The sequence below is a fragment of the Schistocerca nitens genome, chromosome 3, assembly GCF_023898315.1.
Source record: "Schistocerca nitens isolate TAMUIC-IGC-003100 chromosome 3, iqSchNite1.1, whole genome shotgun sequence".
NCBI classification, from domain to species: Eukaryota; Metazoa; Arthropoda; class Insecta; order Orthoptera; family Acrididae; genus Schistocerca; species Schistocerca nitens.
Genome location: NC_064616.1, coordinates 782,242,920 through 782,259,268, shown reverse-complemented (window position 1 = coordinate 782,259,268; position 16,349 = coordinate 782,242,920). Strand labels below are relative to the sequence as shown.

At 39.1% G+C, this 16,349-nt stretch overlaps 1 protein-coding gene across 2 annotated transcripts in view; it reads left to right on the top strand.

The window, feature by feature from the left end:
* LOC126249760 (arrestin domain-containing protein 2-like) overlaps positions 1-16,349 on the top strand; it is a 240,966-nt gene that overhangs the window by 145,147 nt on the left and 79,470 nt on the right. For both annotated transcript variants that reach the window (XM_049951450.1, XM_049951449.1), the window contains exon 6: positions 1,593-1,688. In XM_049951450.1, coding sequence (XP_049807407.1) covers positions 1,593-1,688 — 96 coding nt within the window. The remainder of the gene's footprint in view (positions 1-1,592; positions 1,689-16,349) is intronic.

Here is a 16,349-nt window from a genome sequence, read left to right as displayed (position 1 = left end):
TCTGTTTGTCAGAAGGGCCATCCACTATTTCCCTTATTCCATTTTTGGAGGAAGCAGATAGTTTCATCCTTATTTTTGATTGGATATTTAGATGGTTCATAGCTTGTACTTTCCACTTATCATTTTAAAGATGTTACACAAAACAGTTTTGATGAACTCTGTTGGCAAAGACTCTTGTAAATGTATTTGAAACTTTTTACAAGACAGACTAGAATGAAAACTGTTTGCTACTGTAAGTTGTTCAGCATTCAAAATATTTTCAATAGCAATGTATCACAGTTTATCCATAATCCAAATGACTGAAATGCCATTACATTCTTCCCTACTTGAATTCAATGTGGTTTCAAAAATGTCTCAAATGAACACTGCAATGGGATATCCTCCTCTAACATTACTTTTCCTCAACAGTAGTTGTTGATATCAGTATTATTTTTTGAATTTTTGATGGGTCAATATTATCTCAGCTGCTTTTCTGAAAACTTTCATATAATTTTCTGCACAATATATTATATTTCAAGCTAAACTGTATGAAAAGGAATTAGTTTATTTTTGATTTTGCAATTGATGAGTGCTAGCTCTGAATGTAGAGTTAAATTATTTTTTTTTAGAATTATTTGAAATTATAAATTATTTGACACACTTAAAATTTCTGTTATTAACTGTGCAATCTAGTACTGTTCACTATGTTTACTTGGATTCATTTATGAAATAATAATTGAAATTGATAGAAATTCATTTGTCAAGAAAAACTGTAAACCCTTTGGAATATGGTTATTACTGCAGAGTGAAGTAGTAGTGAGCATGCAGCAGATGTGATAGGACGTATTTTTGTATTTTGGGCAAACAATGTAATTTTGACTTTGTTACAGTGAAAATTCTGAAGACTGTATGATATACTAATATGTGACAAAATATATTAACATAACAACAAAAATTCTGCAACAACAATCTTCAAATTTATTTAGATCAATTCAACCATGAGTACCTAAAATGTAAGAATTTCAGCTTCAAGAACCAGACCCCTAGGCAAGAAGAGCTGGACCCAACTCTACGAGAAAAGCTAAGTAAATTAGAAAGGTTATTGTAATCTTCACTCTTCTCAAATTTTTCAGAAAAGGCTTTGCTAATTGTGGACAGCAACTGGAGTTAGTAAGGAGGGGGGGAGAGTACAACACTTCTTTGATTCTATATGCAAGGTCCTAACCCCCAATCCTTGTCTCTGTGAGTGTGTGCTCCATGAACTGAATTGGTTAACATAATATTTTGATGTGCTTACTACATTCATTCAGAGTTAATTGAAAATACCTTATAATATATATATATATATATATATATATATATATATATATATATATATATATATATATATATATATATATGGACTATGAGACATTTCTTTTACTCTATCTTCCAGAAGTTCACATAATATGTTGAAACTATGTTAAAATTAATTTTGATTGCTTTGAATTTATTAGTTATTAATTCAAAAACAAGTACAATAATTTGGGAAAAAATTGCTATTGGACTGAAGAGCATGAAGGGGAACTGTCTATAAATTCTGTACCCAAACAGCAATAAACTTCTCTTTTCAGGTTACTGTTGACATTCCATATGCCTCTCCACCACAAGGAATGAAATATTTTACTGTAATAGGACCTCACATTGACTGCATGGATGAGCAATACCTGGTAAGGACTTTTTGAATATGTTTCATCAACAATTATTAATCTTAAATGCTGATTGTTGATTACATTGGTACTTTGGCGGAAATATCCAGTAACAATTTTACCATTTATATACTTAGTCCTAATTATATACAGTTTTTAAAACAATTGCAACCACTGAGTTGTTTTACATTCTTATATTATTTGTGAAATCCGAAAATCAGTTCTGAACTTCCAAAATTTTTCATCAACTGAATTTATGTATTTTAGTTTTTAAATTGACTTTTTGCCATATATTGCATCTGCAGCACACTGATATGAATTTAGTCCATTAGGTATGTGACTTGATCCTGCTGATGTAGTCAGTAGATTAAATTTGATTAGATACACTTCTTTTTCTATAGATTCATAATGAAAAGAGTCTCAAGGAAGTAGGACATGTCGTAACACTAGAATACATAATACAATTTACAGGAAAAAGGATATGCTTATGTCCTTTCCACTGATCCTAAGTGAAATACTTGCCATAGATGTGGAATAAGTAACAGAACCTTAAACATATATTTAATTAAGTGCCAATACCAAACTTTTTGTGTTGTGGTATGTCACATCATATTTGCACAAACATAGATGGATCAGAGCACTGACAATATTACTTTTGCTCCTGTATTATTTTTTTCTTAAATTTAAATTGCTGGGACATACTGCTCCATAGCATAGGCCAAAATCTTTATCAGGTTGAAAGGGAACAGTCTGCAATGCTAACAAATATAATGTTCAGAGAAAGTTATGATTCTTGTTATGGCTCATATGTAACGCATATCGGGTTTTGATGAGTGAGTTATGTCCACAATTTTTATCATGTTGTGGATGAAAGTTGTGGCAGTACTGGCCAGTAGGATAAACAGTGGGATCAGCTGACTGAATCTGAGTTACCAAAACAACTATACATTTATTTTTATCATAAGGAATGTAAGAAAAGATAACAAACAGTTTTGAGACACAGATTTTAACTTGATGTCATACAAGCACCATTTCCTGTAGATCAGATGCTTCCTGACCACAAATACTTAATGGTGCCAAAGGAATTTAAGACCATGAGAATATTAATTAAAATACTGTATTTACAATCAGTGCCATAGTAGAGGACAATGAAATAAGGTAAATAATGGTACAGCAAGGTTAAAAGCTTCAAATATTCTTATTGAATCTTGTAGAGCAAATGTTTAACACACATAATTGTAAAGATGAAGAAGAGTAGCTTCATCTAAATCTGTATCTACATATGTATTCTGCAAGCCACTGTATGGCACAAGGTGGAGGATACTTTGTATCTCTACTAGTCATTTCCTTTCCTGTTCTGCTTGCAAATAGAGTATGGGGAAAACAACTGACTAAAAGCCTCTGTACAAGCCCTAATTTCTCTTATCTTATGTTTGTGGTCCTTAGGCAAAATTTACATTGGTGGCAGTAGAATCAGTCTCCTGTCAATTTCAAATGATGATTCTTTAAATTTTCTTAACAATGTTCCTCAAAAAAGAACATCGCCTTCAGTCCAGGGTTTCCCATTTGAGTTCCAAAAGCATCTCCTCATAACTTGAATATTAAACAGACCTGCTGGTAGCAAATCTACCAGCCCAGCTCTGAACTGCTTCAATGTTATCCTTTAATCTGACTTGGTGGGGATCCCTAACATTCCAGCAGCAAAGAATGGCTCACACAGGTATTCTATATGCAGTCTCCTTTATAGACAACCCACATTTTTCTAAAATTCTTCCAATAAACTGAAGCTGACAATTTGCCTTCCATGCTACAGTCCTTACATGCTCATTCCATTTCACATTGATCATACAATGAAGGTTTTCACAACTGGATGTTTCAGCTGCCAAGAATTCTTCCGGGTTGTATGGCTGTGGTCCATGAAACTCTTTTATCCCTGATGTTTTATCCAAAGCTACATTGGACATCTTCAGAGGTGCTCCTGGTTGTGCTGAGTCTTGCTGACTCAGCACAACCAGGACACCTCTGAAGATGTCCAACATAGCTTTGGATGAAAAGTCAGGGATAGAAGAGTTCTGTGGAAAACGGCCATACAACCCAGAATAATTCTTGGCAGCATTTCATATTGCTTTGCAACATCACTCCTATATATTTAATCGATATGACAGTGTGAACTAGCGCATTATCAATGCTGTCTTTGAACATTATAGAATGGTTTCTCCTACTCATCTACATGAACTTACATTTTTCTACATTTAGAGTTAGCTGCCATTTATCACACCAACTAGAAATTTTGTCTAAATCATCATGCATCCTCCCAGAGTCACTCAATGATAACATTTTCCCATACACCATAGCATCATCAGCAAACAGCTGCAGATTGCTTCCCACGCTGTCCATCAGATCATTTACATACATAAAGAATAATAAAAGACCTATTACACTTTCCCTGGTGCACTCCTGACAATACCCTTGCCTCTGATTAACACTCACTGTCAAGGATAAGGTACTGGCTTCTATGACTTAACAAGTCTTTGAGCACTCACCTGTCTGGAAACATACACTGTATGCTTATACCTTAATTAAAAACCTGCTGTGGGCACCATGTCAGATACTTTTTGGACATCTAGGAATATGGTATCTACCAGTTTCCCTTAATCTGTGGTTTGCAGGAGATCATGTGAGAAAAGGGAAAAGTGATTTTTACACAATCAATGCTTTCTAAATTCATACTGATTTGTGGACAAACTCTTTTCTGTCAAGGAAATTTGTTAAGAGATGCATTCAACGTGTAATGCAACACTTTTTTTCTGAAAGTTTTTTTTTTTTAGGATTCCAATACATCATGTTATTCCCAACTATTTTGGCTACAAAACTCTATGTTTCTACACAATCTTTGTTCAATGTGATGAGCTTATGCCACCTTACTGGGAGGGCTTGTTTGCCTGCATGGTGGCACTCTATTGTTCGATGTCAGAGCCAAAGTCTTGCTGCATCAGTAACCTCCCCACCATCGTCATACTGTTTTTCACATGGTGCATGCTTCATTGGGCCACACAGATGAAAACTGGAAGGTGCAAGATCCAGGCTGTAGGGTGGATGAGGAAGAGCAGACAAATGAAGTTTTATGATCTCTGGTCAGGTGTGAAGCCTTGCATTGTCATGGAGAATGGGAAATTCATTTTCATTTTTATGGTGATGAAGACACTGGAGCCATTTCTTCAGTTACCTGAGGCTAGCAATATATACTTCCAAGTTGATCATTGCACCACGAGGAAGGACATCAAACAGATAACCCCTTCAGAGTCCCAGAAGACCATCGCCATGACCTTACCAGCCGAGGGTGTGGCTTTGAACTTTTTCTTTGGAGCAGAGGTGGTGTGGTGCCACTCCACAGATTGCAATTTTATTTCCAGTCCAAAGTGATGAATCCATGTTTCATTGCCTGTGATGATGTTCAATAAAAAGTTGTCACTATCAACCCAGTAAGGCACAAGCAATTCTGCACAGATAATCTTTCATTGCTCTTTGTCAACTTCTTTTAGGTGGCAAGGAACCATGTGGACACTCACCTTTGAGTACCCCATCTGGTGGATGAGTGTGTCAGCACTGCCAACAGATATGTCTAGTTGTGCAGCAAGGTATTTGTTTGTGATCCATAATTCACCTCAAATGAGAACATCCACATATTCAAACATTGCAGGAGTCACAGCTGTGTGCGGCCATTCGGCATTCAGGAGATCGGGCAGGTTTATGTGATCCTACTGCTGTGATGGCAGACAATTTGTCCAATGACTCACTGTGCTTTTGTTCACTGTCAGGTCTCTATAGACATTCTGCAAGTGCCTGTGAAAAAATATTTATGATGCTCTGGTTTTCCACCAAAAGAAACTCAGTGACAGCTCTCTGCTTGAAACACACCTCCATTACAGGCGACACTCTGAAGGCCACTGCTGGTCTATTCCTTTACCTTCCTTATAAACAGGAGTCACCTGCACTTTTTTCAAGTCACTTGGTACTTTGAACAGGTTGAGAGATTCATGATAAATTTAAGCTGAGTAAGGGGTCAATGCCAAAGAGTTCTCTTTATAAAACTAAACTGGGATTCCATCTGGACCCAGCAACTTATTTGTTTTCAACTCTCAGTTGTTTCTCCATTTGAGGGATGCCAATTACTATGTTCTCCATAAGAGAGCCTGTGTGGTGATGGTATGTTTGTACAATCCTCTTGCTTGAATGATTTCTTAAATGCAAAATTTACAACTTCAGATTTCCACTTGCTCTCTTCTATTGCTTATCAGACTGACCAACAAATGGTTGTTTGGAAGCCATTGAGCTATTTAGTGATTTTACACAGGACAAGAATTTTCTCAGGGTCTTGGTAAGATCTTTTGTTCAAGTATGACAGTGGTAGTTGTTGTATGCTTCATACAGTGATTTTTTTATGGACATTCAAATCTCTACTAACTTTTGCCTGTCATCATTTGCACATTCTCATTTAAATGAGAGTGTGAGAGTCTTTGCTTCCTCAGCTTTTTCTGAATTTTGTTATTAAACCATGGCAGGTCTTTTCCATCTGTAATATATTTACTCAGCACATACTTCTTTAGAGTGTGATTTACAATCCATTTAAACTTTGCTCATAATTTTTCTACATCCATCATATCAATACTAAATGATGTCCATTCATTCTCTAATTGGAGTGCTAACAATCACTTGTCTGCTTTTCCTAGCATAAATACTCTCATAGCCTTCTTGATGGATTTGTTATCTTACTAACAATCATCACTATGATGGCATCTAGAACATTATTCCCTCTCTCTATACTGCCTCTGCTGATAAGGTCAGGCCTGTTAGTAGCTGCAAGGTCTAAAATATTTCCATTGCATATGGGTTGCCTAAGTAGTTGTTCAATGCAATTTTTGGAAAACATGTTCAGAAGTACTTAGAAGACTGTCTGTCCATACCACCTGTAGTGGATCCATAGACATCTCAGTCTGTACTCAGTAGATTAAAGACACCCCCAACTAATACCATATGATCTGGGTATATCCTTGCTACTGAGCATAGACTTTCCTTGAATGATTCTACAACTTTTATGTCAGAATCAGGTAGCTGGTAAAACCATTCAGTAATTAACGTGAGTCCACCTAGGCCTGCTACTCATCTCCAAGATAACTTCACACTCAGACTCAAATTCGATCTCAATAGACACAATATTTTTGTAGGCAGCAGTGAATGCTACTCTCCTGTATCATCTAATCTGTCTGTTTGATAAACATTCCAAGCCTTGATAAATATTTTGGAGCTTTCTACTTTGGGTTTCAGCAAGCCCTCAGTTTTGATAATTATTCAAGTGTGACAACTTTCCTGTAAGGCCATAAGTTCAGGAACTTTGTTATGAATACTTTGACAATTTGCTGTTAAAGTTTGGAGCATTCCTCAGAAGACTTCAGACTACCAGCTAGCCCAAAAAAAAATTAAAAATGCACAGTCAAAAAGTACTCTGCTTCCCAAGTAGCTGCTTCCCTTGTGTAGTGCACACCTGACTTGTCAAGGGATTCCTACAACTCTCCACTGCATAATGCAGGTTCATATCCATTCTTTAGGCAATGCTCAGATATGGCTGACTTCTCAAGCTCCCTCTGTGTAATATATCACTTGCACTCAGTACAATTTTCTGCAACAGTGTAAATAGTTTGAACCATATAGTTTCTGCGACATTTGCAGGAGACACCATACACTCCTTTACCAAGGAAATGTCCACTCCATTAAAAATGGAGTGGTCATGAAAGCTTTCCTTGGTCCATTAAAATGGTGTCAGGAATCCTGAATAGTTTTACTAAGTGATACACAAAGGTTTTCACTATGGTCTCTGCCATCATATCTGCGATTGGTACTGATCAAAGTGATCAATAATTGACAGACTGTATTTATTATCTTGTTGAATCTGATGAAAGGGTACCATAATATTCAACACAATGATCTCAAATGGCCCAGAATTTCCTGCACTCTGTGCACACAAGAGACAAGCATGTATGTATCTCTCCATGTCACGTTGTCGACTTTGCCACCAGTAATGGCCAGCAGTTTGAGCATTAGAGGTGCATCTTCCACTATGTCAGGCATGAATACTGTCATGAAATTGGCAATAATACAGTGCTGTAGCCAGTGCCTTAGGTATCACTAACCAATTCCTGAGGGGATTTTTCCAGTGCAGTATATTATCTTTCATTACAACATCCAAAAGAATAGTATACTGCTGACAACTGGTGTCCTCTCTTTGTGCCTCTTTCGGCTCCACAATAAGCACCTCATCTGTTTGCACTATGGAGTTTTCTACTTAATGCTTCTGCATGTTGATGAAGTTTCCCCAGATTATGATGTGCATTGTAATCATACTCACTCAACTTGCATGCCCAGCATGTTAAATTTCTGCCGGGGTCTTTCAAATTCAATATCCACAAAAGGGCACAAAATGGCCAGTTACCATTGTGAACTTCCTGCTATGTGAATAGCATTTAAAATAATTAGGTCAAAAGACCAAGGCCAACAGTTCCTTTGCCATTGCATTGTAATTAATTCAGTGTTACTGAATTCTTGAGATGAGTAACCGCTCAGTTTCACTTTGCCATTCTGTCCTGACTTGGAATGCATCCTACAGCTAAATCAGGTATACCACATGCCAGTATAAACTGCTTCTCAAAGTCAGGGTACATTAGCAAGTATGAAACTTGTCAATGCATCTTTGAGCTGTTGCATTGCAGTCTCAAATTCTGCAGTCCACTCTAAAGTTATTCATTTTTTAAACAACCTGTCAAAGGTTTACTTAACAGCATAACTCTTGAAGTGATGATAATATACCATCCAAGAAAACTGTGCAGTTCCTTCACATTAGTGGGTGCAGGGAAATTACCTTTCACTACCATTAATCATGGATCTCATTTTACCCCATCTAAACCAATATGTCCCAGGTACTGTACTCTGCAAAGAACATTTTTCTAACTTTAAACTCAAGCGTGTGCCTTGTACTCCTTCGCAGTATTCTTCTTAGCTGTTCAGCATGTTCCTCAATTGTTCTGAAGAATACAGTAATATCATCTAAATAAACCAGCTACAGTGTTAGTTTCATACCTCTTAACACAAAGTCTACAAATCACTGAATTGTTGCAGGCATGTTCCTTAGACTGAAAAGACACTCTCAAGAACTCATATAACCTGTAGGACACTAGAAAAGCAGTTTTTCAGCCTACCTTATGGTGCAATAGGAATCTGATAATAGCCTGATTTCATATCAATAGTGGTTAAATACTAACCTATCCAAGGTTTCATTTATATTGGATGGGAAAGGGAGACTTATTTATCAGGTGTTGTGACTTTGTTGACTGCCATTATATCAACACAAAGGCAACAGGAAGACTGAAAAAGATTTGACAGTGTTTCTCTACTATTGATCTGGCACTCCTGGTAAGAATTTTGTGGTATGTTAAACCAGTAGCTGGAAAATATTGCCTCTCCTCAAACAACCACACAAATTGTTCTAACACAGTAGAAAAAAAGACTTCAATCTGATTCTGAAAAATGTGAAAACATTTCCTGGAAGTGATTTTTGAGGGGTGGCATGATTATATAAGCTTCTTTTTCTGTCAACGATTTCTGAATCTTACTCTTCTGAGATATCTTGCCTCACATCAGAGATAACTCATCATCCAGTATCTCCTGTATACTAGCCAGTGTAATTTCACATGATTTTACATCTCTCACTCCCAAGTTTTCTAAGCAAAGTGGGGTGTATACTTTCATATCCATGGTTTTGACCCAACAAAGGCATTCTGTGTATTTTATGTGAACCTGAAATCTATCGTGAATGTCATTGTGTGTTAACAGGCCAATCAGAAAGCCAGTTCCCTTAGGTCCTTGGATTCTGGCTGCATCCCAAAGAAACTAAGAGGTTTTACAGTTCTTCTGAGAGCATTGAGAGATGGCTGTTCTGGCTCCACTGTCATTTCTATGGTTAGATCTTTCCTTGTTTTTAGATTTTGGTGTCCACTTTGGTCTTGATTCACTCTACTTGTTTTTCTTTTGGGGACATGGTGATGGTCATCATTGTGTTCAGGGATTGACATAAATTGCCTCACTTCTTCATGCAACATTGCTAAATAGACTGCTTTGTATAAAGAGGGTGGTGACTTTTCCACCAATTTGTGGACTAATGCTGCAGGTAAATACATACACTTTGGCTTCCTCTAAAAATGCATTATATATTGTATCTCTGTCTAATTAGTAACTTTGGCATGAAATTATTCTGATTCTGTCATCAAATGCCTCAATATCTTCTCCTTGGTTTTGGTAAAAGGTAGACGACTTTTTGTAAAAGTTACTCACTTCCCTCTTATCAGGATACTGCTCTGTTAATACCTACACCAGAATTTAAAAATTTTCAATGTTTTTCAGTGCCTCTTATGACTCTACATATAAATGTTTGCCACCCAATAACTTCAGGTGCACCACATTTAACAGAAATTCCTCCAGTCACAAACACATGTGAACAATGTCATGGAAAAAAAAATCCTTATTACCAACAACTGTGATTGTACCTTTGATAACTTCTCCACTAGGATGAGATTTTTACTTGTCATCATGTCCACCAGCCCCTCAGAGCCCTAATATTCTCTTCATCACTTTCTTCCATTCTGCTATCTGCTTTTATGCATGAGATGGGCAGTCTTTTATCGACTGGAGCCAAGGTTATTAATACCATTTTGTAAAACAGAAAAACCAGGTGCTCCATTCTACTGCATAACTTCACCAACGAAAATATTTTGTTCATCTCTTGGTCATGATCCCCCTTCAGTTAGTATCTGGAAACATCCCCAGGCTGTGGCTAAGCCATGTCTCCACAATATCCTTTCTTCCAGGAGTGCTAGTTCTGCAAGGTTCGCGGAAGAGCTTCTGTGAAGTCTGGAAGGTAGGAGACGAGGTACTGGCAGAATTGAAGCTCTGAAGACGGGTCGTGAGTCATGCTTGTGCAGCTCAGTTGGTAGAGCAGTTGCTCGCAAGGCAAAGGTCCAGAGTTCGTCTCGGTCCGGCACACAGTTTTAATCTGTCAGGAAGTTTCAGTATCTATAGTACTTGGAATACCAACACTTATAGCAGTTATGATGAGGTATGGTGCGCTGTGACCTGACACAATGTGTGAGGGGCAGTGGCATGTGACAGTGGGGCAGTACACATTGTGCTACGGTAGATGTGAGAAGCTAGACCCTGCAAGCATACTGCTGCCATGTGGTAATGGCATGGGTGGTGGAGAGAGTGTCCTGTATTGCAGTGAAGCCCAGTGTGGCTCTCAGTGCTGAATGTTGAACTCTCAGATGAAGCACACATCCACAGTAATTAGATATAATTACTGGTGGGTGGCTTGGAGGCCACAGCATGATCAGTGCACACAAAATAGCCTGCAGTGCCAGAAACTTAGCTATCCACAAGGCCACATATCAGTGGGGCAACAAGACAATGGGGCCAGCCATTCTGGCCATGCAGCAGCTGATGGGGCAGCACTGGCGGGTGATGTGCTTGCAGAATTCTCTTGGTGTGATCAGGCAGCAGCAAGGCTGTGGTAGGTGGCAAGTGCATCTACAGCAGAGCCATGTTAATGTGTAACTTGCAGGCAGGCCACATGGCAGCGTGAGTCTAGCATGTGACAGTGCAGCCAGACTGTACTTGACATGACTCAGCATGTTATGGAGAATAGCAGTGGCTTGGTGACAGCACTTGGGCACAGCTGCTACAGTGTAATGATTGTACAATATCTCGCAGCTCCTGGCCCACTTGTTGATAGTGGGTGACAAGAGCAAAATGCATCCAACACAGCAAACAGGCTCACAACACCCCATGGTGTCAGTGGATGAATTTGGGCTGCACCAATCTCTCACAAAAGTACTCTGTCTGCAACCATGGCAACATAACAACTAATCTTATTTTGTGGGTAACTGCAGCTTAAGTAATCCATATTTTATGAATAAACCACTTCCAGTTGTATATTAAGCTTTATTTACAGGAACATGACCAGTTGTGTGATATCAAATCACTTCCTCATATGTACATCTGTACAAGATACAAAATAATCAGTCAACATTATGATCCATGGACTTCTATCCTAATAATCTAAGCCTTATGCATCTGGTATATTTTGTTGTATCTATTTTTTATGGTCAAGTATTTTATAGTTTGCATGGTAATGTTGTTAACATGGACATCAGTCAGTCTCATGATATTTGGATATGTACAGAAATGTTTATAACTTTCCCCACTTTTCTGCATGATGGTGCTAGTGTCCTGTGCCATCACACATGAGTATGTTGATTAGGGTGTCACCCTGCATGGAGATGTAGTTGGAGGGATGCTGTACACCACTTCCTGGTATGAAGTAAGTTTTCTTAAGTGTCAGGCTTTGAATGTTACTTGCTGGGACTTTTTCTTATGTTGGTCTTATCACTGCAACTTAATGTGGATTAAACATATCAGTTTTTCAGCTGGTGAATTTGAGCTCTGATGCCCTGCTTATTGTTGGTAAGAGCATTTTATTTTGAGAAGGTTGAGTGCACTTCCTTCCCATATTGTGGGATAAATATTTTACTGACATATAAGTGTTTCATATTGGTTGTCATATGGCTTAGACTATTATGAGAGGTGTCAGTTTTGGTTAATAATTTTGACTGATTTTCTTTTTGTATCTTGTTCAGATGTACACCTGAGTCAGCAATTTGATATCACAAAACCAGTCATGTTACTGTAAATAAAGATTTATATATATCTATAAGTGGTTTGTTCATCAAACATGGTAACCTGTATTTTGGAAACCAGCTGCAAAAACCAAGACACCATAAGATGACTCAGATCCTGATTCTTATACTAGCTATTCAGGATGTGAGGTGTCAGGACTTACAAGTGGGCATTCAAAAGGTCCTTTCAGATAAGAACAGCCAAATTTGCTAAGAAGAAGATATGCTGTAATTCATGATATGTGGTACTCAATGCTCCCTTAGAGAAGGTGTGCATGCTTTCATTGGCTTGGAAGAGCCTCATGACTCAATTAAGATGGAATGATAGGACCGAGGGAGGACTGCAGGTTACCAGGTCAGAGGCTGAAGGCAGATAGAGCCCATCATACTAAAATGTAGACTTTCACAGCCGGAAATATCATGTCCATTATAATTATCCGGGCTGTTATGCCGTGGTCAGTTGATGAATCCTGTGTCGATTCCCAACGTTTTGTCTCCGACTGCGGGAGACATCTTCAAGGGGGTCCGTAGCTCTATGGAAGGTCCAACACACCCACTGGCTCGCTACTGACTGCCGCTAAATTCCACGTCCGCGCACTCCCACGCCGCGGTGTGACGTCACGTGTTTTGAAAACGTCAGTGCAATTGGCCGCTGTCTGTCGCCGTCGATCGCCGTTGCCATCACCCAGTAGTGGACGGGTGGTACACATCTTCTTTAGCACCGGCATCCATATATCGTTTAATTCCATGCCCTCCTCCTTTCAGTTGAAATTATTTGGGTGTTTAGCAATTTTGATTGCCTCCCTGTAGAGCCTTTCATAATATCCGCTTGTGGTTGCTAGTACTTGCGTCTCCTCGAAATGAATATTGTGGTTCCCTGGCTGGAAAGCATGCTCCGCAACAGCTGATTGTTCCGTTTCTCCTCTTCTACAATTTCCCTTGTGCCCTTCCAAACGTTTAGAAACAGTTCTTTTAGTGGTACCCACATAAACATCACCACAGCTGCATGGGATCCTATACACTGCAGATTTTTCCAATGGTTTGCAAGCGTCCTTGGCAGGCTTAAGGTATTCCTGTATCTTCCTGATGGGCTTGTAAATAACGGTAACATTCTGCTTCGTCAAGATCCTCCTTATTCTTTCCATTACATTTTTAACAAACGGCAAGAAAACCTTAGATTTTGCAGTAGCCTGTACGTCACTATGATTTCTGCATGGCTGCCTCAACACACATTTTATTTCGGCAGATAAATATCCGTTCTTCATTAGTGCATTGTGGAGATGTTCCATCTCAGCGTCGAGCAACTCAGGTTCACAAATATTTCTAGCTCTGTCCGCTAACGTCTTGATAACACCCCGCTTCTGTTGTGGGTGGTGGTTTGAATCCCGGTGCAAATAACGGTCCGTGTGCGTGGGTTTGCGGTATACTGGGTGGCCCAAACTACCATTTTCGTTTCTAAAAACAAGCACATCGAGGAAATGTAATTTGCCGTCTACCTCCTCCTCCTCCATTGTAAACTGAATTTTCGTGTTTATGCTGTTCAGATGTTCGTGGAACTGGCTTAGTTCCTCCCTACCATGTCTCCACAGCACAAACGTGTCATCCACGTATCGGAACCATACATTTGGTTTTTTGCTGGCAGTACCTAAGGCCTGTTCTTCGAATTTCTCCATAAAGAAGTTTGCAATTACGGGACTTAGGGGGCTTCCCATAGCCACGCCATCCGTTTTCTCATAAAACTGTTCATTCCACTTGAAATATGTGGTCATCAAACAACACTTAAACAGTTCAGAAATGTTGGCAGGAAAAATTCGATCCAGCTGTTCCAATACATCATTAAGTGGAACCATGGTAAACAGTGATACCACATTGAAGCTGACCAATATGTCCTCCGCCTGGACCACTATGCCATTCAATCTGCTGATGAAATGTGTCGAATTCTTTATATAAGAGTCCGAACGGCCCACATGTGGTTTTAACAGTGTAGTCAAAAACTTGGCTAACGAATAGGTGGGCGAACCAATGGCACTTAGTATCGGTCTTAACGGCACATTTTCTTTATGAATTTTGGGCAATCCATAAAGCCTCAGTGGTAGCGCAACCGAATTGCTGAGACCTTTCTGTACACTTCTTCAATGGAGGACTTTTTTATTAACCGCGACACAGTTCTGAGAACATTGTTAGTGGGGTCCTTATTCAGCTTCCTATATGCTTGCGGGTTCCAGTAGATCAGTAATTTTACTCTGATAGTCGGCCACATCCATAACCACCGTTGTGCTTCCTTTGTTAGCTGGGAGAGCCAAAATACTATCGTCGTCATTCAGGAGTTTTAAAGCTCTTCTCTCACCCACAGTTATATTACTTTTTGGCGGTTTTGCATTGGCTAATATTCTCACTGTTTCTATATGGATTGCTTCAGCTGTTACAGAATCCACACTGCGAATTCCTGCTTCTACACTGGCTATAATTTCTTCCGTGGGCACAAAACATGGACTAACATCAAAATTTCCTCCCTTGGCAAGCACAGACATCTCATCGTCAGATAATGAACGTTTGGACAAATTGATAACGGTCCGGGAAATGTCTAAATGCCGAACAGTCTGATAAACTGTGCAGCGGTGACTGGGATAAAATTGATAGACTACTGCATGATACCATTGGGAAGTGCATGTTGACAACGTCTAGTAGACAGAAGAAGAAGTTTGATAATTTGCTACCTAATCAGACTGTTCGGCATTTAGACGTCACGCCGTGGCGTGGGAGCTCGCGGACACGGAATTTAGTGGCAGTCAGTAGCGAGCCAGTGGGTGTGTTGGACCTTCCATCGAGCTACGGACCCCCTTGAAGACGTCTCCCGCAGTCGGAGACGAAACGTTGGGAATCGACACAGGATTCATCAACCGACCACGGCATAACAGCCCGGATAATTATAATGGGCAGAGCCCATCATGTGGAACATGCTCTGCTTGCAACCTCTGAAGACATATGCAACATCCTCCCTCATATCCAGCTGGTGGCTTACTGTAGGCAATACATGCTAGTATGCCTCACCAGCAGTGTTCATCATGGAAACTATGATTTAACCAGCTACATAGGCCATTTCTGGAGCTCGAGTCAGGGATCAATTCTGTGAACAAAGTAAAAGAGAATCCTATCAATCAGTGTCCCCAATAAACTCCTCCAAATGAGTGGCCACCCACAAATTTCAGTCTTTCAGTCACTGTCTGTCTGCAAAGGTAATTAAATTGGGGGGAGGGCCATTATCAAGTCAGCATTTTTGGCTGAAATGCTATCATAAACAAACCAACTGGATGACAGGGTACAGTCAGCTGCATTGATGTTTGGTAAACAGAAACTAAACAAAATGTGACTGTCTGTTCAGCCTGTATTTAGCTGTAATAAGAGGTTATTCTGTAGTCTAGCACCCCATAACAATTTGTAGAGTAACTGTAGACATCTGTCCAGCATGATCTCTTTGTATAAAAGTAAAATGACTGTATATACATCGACATACAGTGAGCACAATTGTATCCTCATTAACATCCAGTATTGTCGATATTCATGTACAATAAACAAAACAGCCCATGATTAACTAGTAAAAGATAAAACTACTATGTTTTTTCAGTAGTACTCAAAGACACCTGTATCATATAAACTGACTCAATTATTATTTTCCTATTATATGTGTGGCATTTGAGTAGTAAGTTCAGTATTGCAGTTCATGTTCTGAAAACCAAAAGACATATACAACACACATAAAACTATTAAATAAGTATTGTGGTAGTAGTGGGACAGTGCAAAAATGGTTTAATTCATATTTAGCTGGAAGAATGAAGAAGGTTGAAATTAACGGTACAGATAGTCTGCAGAAATCGGCAGAGTTGTCTAACTGGGGAGGTATCAA